The 13287-nt window shown below is 46.4% G+C and overlaps 1 protein-coding gene across 4 annotated transcripts in view; it reads left to right on the top strand.

Annotated features, from left to right (window-relative positions):
* EEF1D (eukaryotic translation elongation factor 1 delta) overlaps positions 1 to 13287 on the top strand; it is a 38448-nt gene that overhangs the window by 5264 nt on the left and 19897 nt on the right. For 3 of the 4 annotated variants that reach the window (XM_087706620.1, XM_087706622.1, XM_087706621.1), the window contains exon 2: positions 11662 to 11785. In XM_087706620.1, the coding sequence (XP_087562746.1) occupies positions 11666 to 11785 (120 nt within the window). In that variant the 5' untranslated portion in view covers positions 11662 to 11665. Of the gene's footprint in view, positions 1 to 6952; positions 8218 to 11661; positions 11786 to 13287 lie in introns of those variants that run through there. The other variant, XM_087706623.1, reaches the window with a different exon arrangement.

The following is a 13287-nucleotide window of genomic DNA, read 5'->3' as shown; positions in this document are numbered from 1 at the left end:
TGTCATGTCGCAACCTCCAACAAGCAGACTCGGTGGGGAAGGCAGATTCGTTTTACGGCTGGGTTACCGGCTTAATGGCAGTGATTCACTTAACTGTGGCAAGAAAGGTTGTAAAATGGGGGAGGAGGAGGGGGGATTAAGTGTCTTGCTTACCAATGGCAACGTTGAGCTCTATTGTCCTACGTCAAGGGCTACCTGTAATCATTAGTGCTCCGTCCACAGTCATCCTTTGCCCTTCCTTGGCGTGTTTGGCCTTTGGGAATCCTGAAGCCAGCTTGAAAGGGGCCAGTCCTGAGCCTGCAGGCAGAGGAGAATTTGATTGGGAGCTCTGCCCTTCAAGGCCTTAACCAGTTTTGCTTGTTTTTTCAAATCAATTTTTTTTTTAAAGTTAAAGTTGCCTGGAGAAAGTGGCTGCATTCCTTTCCTCTTGAGAGAACTAAACCACACGAATGAAAGTTTTGTTTTAGGAGCTTGGTGAAGCTGCATTTTCTTGGTGGGTGACCGTTTATCGCCTAACATCAGTGTTTTTCAACCTTGGCAACTTGAAGATGACTGGACTTCAACTCCCAGAATTCCCCAGCCAGCGAATGCTGGCTGGGGAATTCTGGTAGTTAAAGTCCAGACATCTTCAAGTTGCCAAGGTTGAGAAACACTGGCCTACATAACTCTTGTCCCCAAGGGATTCCCTTGAAATGACGTTCCTCATGCAGGTACCATATTCCTCCAAAAATAAGACCTGGTCTTATATTAACTTTTGCTCCAAGAGAGGCATTAGGGCTTATTTTTTGGTTAGGTCTTATTTTTGGGGGGGAATAAGGTAGTGAATGTGTCCATCTGATTGACAATCTTCTCTGGGGCTTATTTTGGGATAGGGCATCCTGAAAAAAATCATGCTAGGACTTATTTTCCAGGTGGGTCTTATTCTGGGGGAAATACGGCCGTTGTCGACGTAGTAACTCTTCAAAAGTAGAGCAGCATTGAGGAAAAAAAACCTTATGGCTGTTGCAGCCAGCGTCCCAAGGATCCTCATTTGCAACTGTCCCAGGCAAGCTTCCGACATGCAAAACCAACCAGGGGGGGCAGCTGGATTCACTTAACAGCTGCATGGTTTACTTAACAACCTTAGCATAAAAGATTTCAAAACTGGGCAGGCGTCTCCCCCTAGCATAGCGAGAGACTTTCTGGTCCCAATTGTTCCCCTAAGTCAGAGATAACCTGTACTTTGTGACGTTTCTGCACACAATCTTATTTGTGACTCCGTAGCTTTGTCCAGTGTGGCGTTTCCTAGTTGTGAAAGGAATTCTAGTGACAAATGTTCAGGCTTTCTGCTTCCTGCCTCATCTTCAGCACAAGTCACCACGTAGAACATCTACTCCAGTTGCTTGAAAAAAAGAAGACTCAGAGCATCCCCGAAGAGCCACCTGCGTGCCTGCTGTGTCATTCCCTTCTCTCGGATGCAGTCCCTGTTCAATTTTTAATGTTGCGCTGTACCGGGATATGGTGCTTTAATTGCATGCGGATTGTCAGCAGTTTTTATGTACATCATTGAATGCGGTGCTCTCTGAGCTGGCTTCTTTTCTTGCAAACGTTTCATTGCCTTAACTAGGTAACATCATCAGAGGATGTTACCCAGTTAGGGTAATGAAACGTTTGCAAGAAAACAAGCAAGTTCAGAGAGCACCAAGGACTTCTTACGTCAGTCCTGATCTGCAAATATTCTCCTTTATTGGTACCTCATGAGATATAATCTGCTACTGGTTTTCTCTCTTTTTTGCAACTCTTTCTGTCCTAGATCTATTTGTTTTCGTTGGCAACCTGGCTTGCTGTCTTAACTGGTCTTCTCTGTTTTTCTTTCTAGCACGCGTATAAACATTTTGTGATGACCAAATTCAGGCATGCTTTCATTGATCCTATAGCAAATAACCTGCCATTCGCGCATAAGAGCTTAAATTAAAACATTGCACTGTTGTGAGTCTGTTTATGAATAGGTGATTTTTATGGCTGTCCACATGCACAACAGAACATGTATGTCAAGTCATGTGCTTTAGCAGGTCAGTTCCAGTGGCTTTGATGGTGGACTTCATAGCTTTATAAGTTCCACCCACGGTGTGTTATTGATATGTTTTAAATAGGAACTCATCTTGATTGTTTACAACTTAGCCCAGAAATGATTAATTTGTTATAGGTTTATGATGAATGAGGAACTGGATGTAACAGCTAGTTTACAAGTAAAATTAATGTATTCAGAATCTGAAATAAATTCTCCCATCATCGGGGTTTGCTGGTGGTTTGGAAACTATTTTCATAACTGGGCTTATTTTAAGTTTAAAATGATAGAGAAACACGGGAAATATGGGAGCAGTTAGTTACTCTCGAGGTTTGGAGATATGTAGTCCTACGGTGGGATATATTGGAAATTTGTTAACTTTGGACTTAAAGGAAAATGGAATTATGAATTCAGCAGAAGTCCTTGTACCACTGGCACGTGCCAATGTTTCTTGAAAATGAAACCTGAAGATGGGTGGACTTTGCTGACTGGGGAATTCTGGGCGTTGAAATCCTCTAGGCTTAAAGTTGCCACAGTTGAGAAATGTTGTAATCAATAGTGTAATCTCAGAGTAGTGGTTTTTACAGTATTGTTCCAGCGATTTGCCATTTTACTCTCTTCTGTTGTTACCTGTAGAAACAATATTTTTACTTTACTTTCTCCTTTTAATGCTTTCTCTTTCTTCTACTTTTAATGCCTTCCTAGGAACCAAAAAGTAAGTATCTGCCAACCACACGGAACATTTCTTGACTGGTTAACACTAGAAGTCCTTTCCCCCCTGATGCGAATCTCGTGTTTTTAAAAGAGTCCTATTGTTTTGAGATCTCCTTTTCATACGTCTGTCTTTCCTTTTGATGCAACAGAGTGGTAGGACGAGAAAAATTGCATTTCATTCAGTGAAACTGTAATTCTGTCACTATTTATAATCCTCCAATTCTTCAATATTAGCAAAACTGCTGATAGTTTTTTCCATGCCACAATGTTGACATAACGCACATCATATGCGGGTTCTCCCACGTTGTTTAAAAGAAACTCTCACTTTGTTCTCAGGATGAGTTTGCACATGATGAACTAAGCCACATGATAGTTAGCATTATCTTCAGTATTTATCCTTCCCATTCCCAGAGCATTGCAAACAGCCAGCAAAGCCATACAAAGAACATCCAGGTCATCTGGCTACAGACTATCCCTGCTCTGCTGCAGGCCACCTTGAAATATGCCAGCCACAGTTGCCCACAAAATGCCTAATCTAGACCAGGGCCACTAAATTTTGAAGCCCAACTTAGGCCAGCTGTGAAAGCCTTACCCCCAGAACAGGGAGTGCTGGACTTATGACCATGAGTGATTGCTCAGTTACAGTGACGCTGAAGAAAGTTGACTCATGGACAGTCTTCAAATTTCTGTCCCTTGCAGCATCTCAATGGTTGCGTGATCACCATGCGTTTGGCAACTGACTGGTATTTATGACTGTTGCCCATGTCCCGGGGTCACCTTTTGTGACCTTCTGACAAGTAAAGTCAACCGGAAAGCGAGATTCACTTAACAGTTGGCAAGAACAGTTGTAAAAATGGGGTAAAACTCACTTAACAACTATCTTGGTTAACAACAGAAATGATGCACTCAACTGTGATCGTAAATTGGGGGTTTCCTGTACATGGGCAAACCTAAGTTTACCGTCTTGCAGAAACAAATGTAAAATAATGTGGACAATCTGTGAACTTGGTATGTTGTGCTGCGAACATTTTGATATGCTTAAAAAGAGTCCATAAGCTCCTTTTTTTAAAGGCTACTCTTACAAATTGGTTTATGAAATGGAGCACTTTTCATTGGCTTGCTTTCCCTCCTAGAAAATTCTAGTTCCAGGATCGATTTAGGATTTAGAGGAGGATGATAAAAGGCGCACACCATTTCTTTCCCGAAAATCTGGGAATGAGATGAATTGCTTATTGAGATGATGATGATGATGATGATGATGGGCTCTGAGAAGACAAAGATTGGCCACGATAGTCCCTGTCTGAGATGGATGGGCGGTGCAAAAATGTGAATAAAGGAAATTCTTGTAGTAAAGGTATTGATATATAAACCAATCCAATTTTACCTGAGCAAGACATTTCAAACCCCATATAATAACAGTGAGCTTTATTTGATTTTTGAGATGGAAAGATGTCGCTATATTTTGTGCATTTTGACACACAAAACATCTGAATTGTTAAAATAAAACTTCTCCCAAGTTGTCCTTGTATAAATTGAGCTTTCCTCCTGCAAATGTGCTTAAACTTACAAAACTTTTCAGGCCCTCCAGTCTCCCTGCTTCAGTCACTTGCCTCCTCTTTTTCCTAATTCTTGGGCTGCTATCTTATTCTTTGACCCACTTTAGATCTGAGAGATGGTATTGAAAATTGTCCAAGGGAATGTTAGGCCAGGAAGACAATTAAAATGTTCCTTGTATGGCTTTGTATGTGAAAAGCAACATCAGTGCAATACTGGATTATAAATGAATCGAAGTAGGAAGGCACAGTAGAAAAATATATATACTAGTAGTGTGACAATCATATATTTTACACTAGGCTAAAGCTACTATTACTATTAGTCCTTGGATTGTCTCCCCCGAGGTGGCATTGTGATGTCAAAGGCATTTAATGCCTGTCACAATTCCTTGGAAGTCCACTTAATGCTTTATTCCAGGACTTGGCTCATAACAGCTTACAGCTTTTTAACATCTTACTTCAAATTTGTGATGGATGCACTCAAGGTTAGACAAGTAACTTTTTCAAATTTGTAGTAGAATGCTCCATTTCAAGTCTCCCAACAGTAAGTAGGGAAAGTGTTGTTAAACATACATGAGATGAAATGTACATTTTAAACAGCAGCAGCAGTGGCCCTTTGAGGGATGGCCTGACTTCTGTTCAGGTTAATGCCAAGTAATTTCATCTACATGTAGACCACAATGTGGCACCAAAATTGTCAATCGCATATATTTAAAACCGGCAAAGGTTCGGAAATTCTTCCTTAGTAGCACGTAATTTGGGTATCCAAACCTCAGCAGGAGGTTTTGGGGAGTATAGAGTTATTTTGCCAACCAGATCCTTAAAATGTCCTTTAACTAAGAAGTTAGTTTTTTCCACCTGAGAGTTTTTAATTCTGCTTTATTTGTGTGAAATATCCCCTTCTGGAAGAAACAGAACTGACAATTTATGGGATGTTTTGGGCCATAAATTGTGGAGGAAAGTCTTTCCCTTCTTCACCAGGAGGGATGGGACTGAATTCCTTCAGTAGAGGCAGTCCTCATTTAGTGACTGTTCCGTACAACAACCCTTTTGCAATTACGATGATAAAAAAATTAATGTTGCAATCAATTCTTGCATTTATGACTTTCAAATAGGCTCTAATAAGATCATAAGTACAGTTGTGGCTACACTTAGCAGGTGCTTCCCTTAACCAAGTTGCCAGTCCCAATTTTGGTTGCCAAGTGAGGGCTACTTGTGTTGAATGTTAAGGGAAACAACCAAGACCTCTAGCCAAATCACACCACTCAAAACACACACACAAATAGACAGACACACACCTTTTAAAGCCTCTTAATGAAAGGCTTATGGAACACTACTTCATGCTGTTTTCTTAACCAAACTTCCGGGATTTTAAAAAAAATCTTTCTAGACTAGCCTACAGCCCACATGTTTCCTGGTGGTCTCCCATCCAAATAGTTACCAGGCCTAATCCTGCTTAGCTTCCAACCCCAGGAATGCCCTGCCACCTGCGGAGACCTTGCCACTCCTAAATCCCCTTCAAGAAGTGGAATTGGCCCAAACAGAAGTGGAATTGGCTGGGGGATTCTGGGAGTTGAAGTCCACAGGACTGAAAGTCGCCAAGGTTGAGAAACACTGCTCTAAACAATTAGCTTAAAGCACCTTTTTTTCTTAAAAAATGGCGCAATCATTCAAACGATTAGGGCTTTGTATACAGGTAGTCCTCGACTTAAGACCAGTTGTTTACAGCGGCACTGAAAGATGCCTCGCAATCGGCCCTTGACTAACCACAATCACACAATCAAAATTGGGGTGCATGGCAACCAGCACATATTTACGACGGTGGAAGCATCCCTGGGATCATGGGATAGCCTTTGCTATTTTCCCAGCCAGCTTCTGACAAGCCAAGCCAGTGGGAGGAAGCGAGATTCACTTAATGACCACATGATTTACTTAACAACTGCAGCAATTCACTTACGTGTCCCAGCAGAACAGGTCATAAAATGGACCACGACACATTTAAAAATCATGTTGCTTAGCCACGGAAATGTTGGTCCCCCAAATGTCATCGTAAGTCGAGGGATATGTATACAAGTAGTCCTCGACTTACAACAGGTTCATTTAGTGACCGTTCAAAGTTACAACGGCACTGAAATGTTACTTACGACCATTTGTCACACTTATGACCGCTGCAGCATCCCCAGGGGTCAAATGATCAAAATCAGGCCTCTTGGCAACTGACTCATAATTATGACGGTTGCAGTGTCCCCAGGAGGAGGGAGGTTTTGTGTGGGTCCCCTTTTGTGACCTCCTGACAAGCAAAGTCCATGGGGGTGCCGTGTGACTTATTTAACAACTGCAGTGATTTGCTTAAAGGTCGTATAGTAGGAAAAAACCTCCTTAACAACTGTCTCGCTCAGCCACAGAAATGTTGGGCTTAATTGTGGTCGTAAGTCGAGGACTGCCTGTAAATGGTGGCGCTCGGGGGGCATTGCACAGCCTTTCCAAGCTTTCTCCCACCAAGTATCGGGTGCCACCATTCTAGAGTTCCAGCCTGCAGGGCCCATGCGCCCGGGTTGGAGAAGGCTGCGGCACCGCCGGCTGCTTTGTGGTGTGTTATTTGAGCCACTGTACTCTTGTGCTTGTCTCTCCTTGCTGGTGCCCCGTTCCGAAGATGAGAACCAGGAAGCTGCTGTACCCCACCGAAAAGGTCTGGGTGGACAAGCCAAAGTACGACGAGGCCGAGAGGCTTCACTATGAACGAGAAGCAGCGTTAGCCGCCTCGGCAGCCGGGCCTTGCCAAGAGCTGGTGGCCGTGAATGGCTTCTGCCACGAGGAACACGCTGAGGAAGCGTTGAAGGCTGAGCTGTGGCGGGTTGGCAGCGGGAAGAAGCAGAAGAAAAGGAAGTATTCTCCAAAAGCCAAGCCTTTGGGGCCCAAGATAGATCCCGTCTTGGCGGGACTGATGGCTGACCACGTCTGGTTTGACAAGCCTCGGTTTGACCATGTGGAATATGCCTACCACGTGAAGCTCGCCGACTCTTTGCCCCCGGTGGCACTTCCCGTCGTTGAGCCAGCTGCTGTGGTGCCTTGGTCCGAAGATGCCATCCAGGCCCAGGCCGAGCTCGGTGGAAACGCGGCCGTCTTGCGCTGCGCCCACGGCAACCTCATGGCGTGCCATCATGTCATTCAGGACGTGTGGGTGAACAAATTTGACTTTGACGACGCCGAGGCGGCTTTTGTGGAAAAATCCCAACTTGTGACGCTCGCACATCTGCTGCAGCCCCCGTCCGTTCTGAAGCTGGCCAGCGCCGGGCCCGTCACACCGGACGAGGGCTACGTGACGGCCCTGGCTACGCCTTCCACTCCGGCCCACGTTGCCGATACCGAGCATCAGGCCCCCGACGCTCCGTTCGTCCCAGCGGGAGATGCAAACCAGACGGTGAACGGCAAACCTCCGGGCTCCAGTTTGCGGGCTCTGCTGTCGGAAGTCTGGCTGGAGAAGCCGATCTACGATGACGCAGAGCGATTGTTCTACGCCAACATGTTTGACGGCCACCCTCCGGGGAAGGTGAGGCTGCAGGAGCGCGGCCACGCGGACATCTCCAGGAAGGGGCGGAAAGAGAAGAAGGGCCGGAGCAGCCTCAGGAAGCAGCCGACGGGGAAACGGGGGAACAACGCTGCCGTTGGGACTCCATCTCCCCAAGAAACGGCAGCGGCAACACAGCCACAACCTCCCGCCTGGCATTTTATGCACCCGGACACCGAATCTTTGTGGTTCAGCAAGCCCACATACGACAGTGCAGAAGCATGCTTCTACGCCTCCCTTGCCCAAGAAGAGGCCAGCCGACTATCGGAAGCCACACGAGCCAAGGCCTCCCAGCCCACTGCGCAGCCCTCCAGCGCACCAGAGCCTGATGCTAAGTAGGAAATGCATGTGGGGGGCGGTTGGCGGGGGGAGGGAGGATGTTCTCAATCCCAACATCATAGCTATAAAGAATCAGCCTGAACATGCAGAGTATGTGAGATATGCTGTCGGTGTGCAACCGGCCAGGGCTAAGATAACTTAGACATATACCGCTTCCCAGTGCTTTACGGCCCTCTCTAAGCGATTTACACAATCAGCCTCTTGCCCTCAACAATCTGGGTCCTCATTTTACTGACCTTTGAAGGATGGGTGGCTGGGTCAACCTCGAGCCGGTCAGGATCGAACTCTTGGCAATGGGCAGCCTGCAGTACCGCAGATGGAGGGATGGGGGGATCAATCAGACAGAGATGGGTAGACGAGAGAGATGGATAGATAGAAACAGTGATGGATAGCAATCACCCTTAGGCTTATATACCTAAGCAGTTTACAGAGTCAGCCTCTTGTCCCCAACAATCTGGGTCCTCATTTTATCCACCTCAGAAGGAAAGAAGGCTGAGTCGAGCCGGTCAGGATCGAACAGCCAGCAGTCAGCAGAACTAGCCTGCAGTACTGCATTCTAACCCCTGCGCCACTGGGACTCATGATGCTTCGTTTTGGCAGGGAGCATTATTGAAAAAAGGAAATCAACCCTACTCTTTTAGGAGATCCTAGGGCCTAAGGAGAAATTTCCTAGCAGTTGGAACAATTAACAGTTGGAATATCTGGCCTCCAGAAGTTGTGGGTGATCCATCACTGGAGGCTTTTAAGAAGAGACTGGTCCAGAGGTCCCCAAATTTGGCAACTTTAAGACTTGTGGACTTCCAATTCCCAGAATTCTCCAGCCAGCAAAGCTGGCTGGAGAATTCTGGGAATTGAAGTCCACAAGTTTTAAAGTTGCCAAGTTTGAAAACACCTGGACTGAACAAACATTTGTCTGAAATGGTTTGCTGCCTGAGCAGGAGGTTGGACTAGAAGACCTCCAAGGTCCCTCCCAACTCAGTGATTCTGTATTCTGAGAATGCATTCCGGTGTTCCAGAGTTAAGGAAAGGATGTGGAAAGAGGTCTTTTGTGTCTCTGTTTTGGGGCGACTTGACATGAGTACCGAAGGGGGGAGACCCCCATGAGTTAATGTGAGATGAAAGAGTGCTTCATTCACTGAATCTAGATTTTAAAAGCCACCCCCCTCCCTCCCCTTTAATGACTGTCTGCATGCAATGTGTTGGAAGCATGTTCTGCCTGGTCTCATTTGAGAAAAATGTGTCAAATTCTCCAAAAACCTGGTCCTTGGTGGCAGGATGGGAGAACTTGCTGCAGCCAATTGGATAACCTGACTTTAGCAATTCCCCCAGATTGTGGCTGCGGGACCATTCAACAATTGAGTTGAATTATTGTCATTTCTGTCATTCACATTTCATGCTGTCCCTGTTTCGGCATCCTTTAATGATCCCATTGCACCATTTCTTCGATATTAGTGTAACTCTTGCCCCGTGGCGAATTTGGCCACGGCGAGTTGTCCTGTGATGTGTTGTCGTGGTCCGCCTTGGGGGCAATATTTCTAGAATTGCTGCTTCACAAGAGGGGCACTAGAGGGCAGAGATGATTTGAAGGATAATAAAACAGCCACACTTGGAATACGGCATCCAGTTTTGGTTGCCACGGTGTAGAAAAGATGTGGAGACTCTGGAAAGAGGGCAGAGAAGAGCAACAAAGAGGATTAGGGGACTGGAGGCTAAAACATATGAAGAACGGTTGCAGGAACTGGGTATGTCTAGTTTAATAGAAAGAAGGACTAAGGGAGACATGATAGCAGCATTCCAATATCTCAGGGGTTGCCACAAAGAAGAGGGAGTCAAGCTATTCTCCAAGGCAGCTGAGGGTAGAACAAGAAGCAATGGGTGGAAACTAATCAAGGAGAGAAGCAACTTAGAACTGAGGAGAAATTACCTGACAGTTAGAACAATTAATCAGTGGAACAGAAGTTGCCTCCAGAAGTTGTGAATGCCCCAACAGTGGAAGTCTTTAAGAAGATGTTGGATAGCCATTTCTCTGAAATGGTGTAGGGTTTCCTGTCTAGGCAGGGGGTTGGACTAGAAGACCTCCAAGGTCCCTTCCAACTCTGCTTTTTATTCTATTTTATAGAAGCCTGGATGCTTGACATTTTAGGCCTGCATGAAGGGCATAAAGCAGATTTTGGATGCCTCTTGAGATGAAGTACTTTTTGATGGCGTTCATGGTACTCTGTGATGTACCATCTGTAGTTTAATAAGCATCTCTAAGGGCAACTGTGATAGGTTTTAAATCTTTTGCCCTGTGATTATATTTGCCCCTCTTAGTTGCGGTAATCCATCTGTCCTACTGTCCATTTATTTCCATTGCTGCTGAATTCCAACCCCACATCCAGTATTTTATTACCATGTGCATTTTTTTTAAAAATGTGCTTCCCTTCTAGAGGCAGATTCAAGGATTGAGATTCCTAGTTATCCCTGAATTGCCTAGATCAGTGTTTCTCAACCTTGGCAACTTGAAGTCCTGTGGACTTCAACTCCCAGAATTCCCCAGCCAGCTATGCTGGCTGGGGGATTCTGGGTGTTGAAGTCCACAGGACTTCAAGTTGTCAAGGTTGAGAAACACTGCCCTAGATAAAGGTTACCGCCTGAAACAGTTTGGAAACTGGCCCGTTGTAAAACAGTGGCTCGGTTGTGTGGTTTTGTTCAATACCTTGAGGGCTCTATTAGTGGACGCCTGTTCAGAGTGTACTGAGAAGGTTGGGGCACTGCCAAGCCCATCATTCTGTGCCGTTTAAGGATCATGTGTTGCTTGTAGAGTTGGTGTCTATGTATTTTCTGGGGGGGAAAAATAGGTTGAGGGCGCTGCTCCTTCTGTACCTCTCTTGGAAGCCAAAATTTGTTAACTGGTAGTTGGGTTCCGATCAATTTTCAGTTTTGATTCGAGTAATTGATTGATTTGCATTTTGGTCAGCTTTTTCGTATAGATCTGGGATGTCCAACCTTGGCTGGCTCGGGAATTCTAGGAGTTGAAGTCCACACGCCTTAAAGGCGCCAAGGTTGGACATCCCAGATCCAGAGTGATGGGTTAGTGCAGCGGTCAGCAACTTGCGGCTCTGGAGCCGCATGTGGCTCTTTCATCCCTCTGCTGCGGCTCCCTGTCGCCGGTCGGCTCCACAGTTGATAGGACTTTCGGTTAGGACAAGTAGAGGGAAAAGGATGCCACGCTAGGAGGAGACTCTGTGGTGGGGGAACCGGACTTCCAGTCGGCTCCAGAATTGAACGGGGGGGCTTCCAGTTAGGACTTTTGTGGCACTTTGAGTGTTTAAGGTTGCCGACCCCTGGGTTAGTGAGTTTTTACCAGCTGGGGCCCGAGGGATGGAGAGAGGAACGGCTCATGGTCATCCTAAAACCAAGGCCTTTCAAATATTGATTTAAGCTCCTCCCCTCTGCAGGAGAATGGCAACCCACTTCCTTATGCACGAGAAGATCTGGTTCGACAAATTCAAATACGACGATGCTGAGAAACGGTACTATGAACAGGTGAACGGTCCAGCCCGCAGCCCTTCCTGCCCGCAGGTAAGATGTTAACATCTCCCGTGCCCAAAGCCACAGGGGGCCTCTCGTTTTATCTGGTCCCACCCAAACGGGGCTTCTACCTCCTAGTTCCCTCTGATCCATCCAAGCTCCTATTTTTCTCCTGCGTTGAGGTCCCCACAAGGCCTAGTGTTCTGACCCAGCTCCCCAAACACAACAACCCTCCTCTAGTTGAAGCAACGATTCCTTTATTAGGCGCGCCGGCAGCCCCAGCAAAAAAATTTCTCTCTCACCGCAGGCTAACAGGTCTGTCTGGCAGGGTAGAGGAACAGTGGTCTACCACATCTCTTCATCTCCTCCCCCTGCCTTTTATCCCCAGAGCTACGGTGGGGCTTCCGTCCCAAGGACCAGGCTGTAGATTTCCACTGCTCTCCTCTCCTCTGCCTTCTGTGCATCCTGGCGTCAGGCAGACGACACAGCTGTTCCTCCTCTTCCTCATTAGTCATCTCCAGACCTGGAGGATGTTGACTGTCCATCTGAGGGCTGACGGACAGCCCAGGCTCCGCCTCTGTCTCTCTCTCTCTCTCTCTCTCTGCCATTCCACCCGTCACCCTCGGAGCTCTCAGGCTGCCTTGATGCTGACCCTGACTCCCACCCATCCTTCTCCTCTGATTCGGCTGCTGGAGGGTCCAGGCCACAACAATCCCTTGGGAAAATATTTCTATCCGCCTCTCCTGCCAGTTTCGGCTCCCCTTTTGAGGGTTACCCCTTGAGAAAGCCCCAAAGAGCTGATGTAAAAAATGGTCCATTTTCCCCCCAACGCCACCAGCGAGTACAAATTGTGCAGCTTCTCTGCTCGGTTCTCAGCATCGTAACTTGACTCATAGAGAGGATTTCTCTGGCCATTTTTAACTCTGTCCCATTGACAAGTCACCCTTGGAATCGGGTAAGTTTGAGCTCCCCAATAATTTTGAGTCTTTGGCCGGAGAGTGGGAGGGGGGCATCTTCAAAGAGAGTCAAGGAAACGGTTCCGGGTTCTGCTCCTTTGTGTGTGTGTGTGTGTGTGTGTGGAGGGGTGGCCTGATTCCCGAGTAACCCTCGGAGTAACAGGCCTGTAGTCCTTGACTTAACAATCACAATCGAGTCCAAAATTTCCTTTGCCAAGCAAGACGCTTCTTAAGTGAGTGTTGCCCCATTTTACGACCTTTCTCACCACCGTTGTTAAGTGAATCGCTGCAGTTGTTAAGTTTGTCACAATGTTGTGAAGTGAATCTGCCTTCCCCATGGGCTTTGCTTGCCGGAGGGTCGCAAAAGGGGGATCACGTAACCCTGAGACACGGCAACTGTCATAAGTACAAGCCAGTTGCCAAGCGCCTGAATTTTGATCACGTGACCCTGTGGAGACTGCGACGGTCGTTAAGTGTGAAAAAGTGGTCCTGTCACTTTTTTTTTTTTTACCACCATTGTAACTTTGGTTGCTAAAGGTGTATTTGTAAGTCAAGGATTACCTGAAACACGTCACATTCAGTCTGAACACTTAATAC

The sequence above is a fragment of the Thamnophis sirtalis genome, unplaced genomic scaffold (assembly GCF_051295495.1).
Source record: "Thamnophis sirtalis isolate CommonGarterSnake01/CBP01778 unplaced genomic scaffold, rThaSir2_p1.2 scaffold_2, whole genome shotgun sequence".
NCBI classification, from domain to species: Eukaryota; Metazoa; Chordata; class Lepidosauria; order Squamata; family Natricidae; genus Thamnophis; species Thamnophis sirtalis.
The sequence above is the reverse complement of the archived record's forward strand: the minus strand, read 5'-3'. Positions and strand labels throughout refer to the sequence as shown.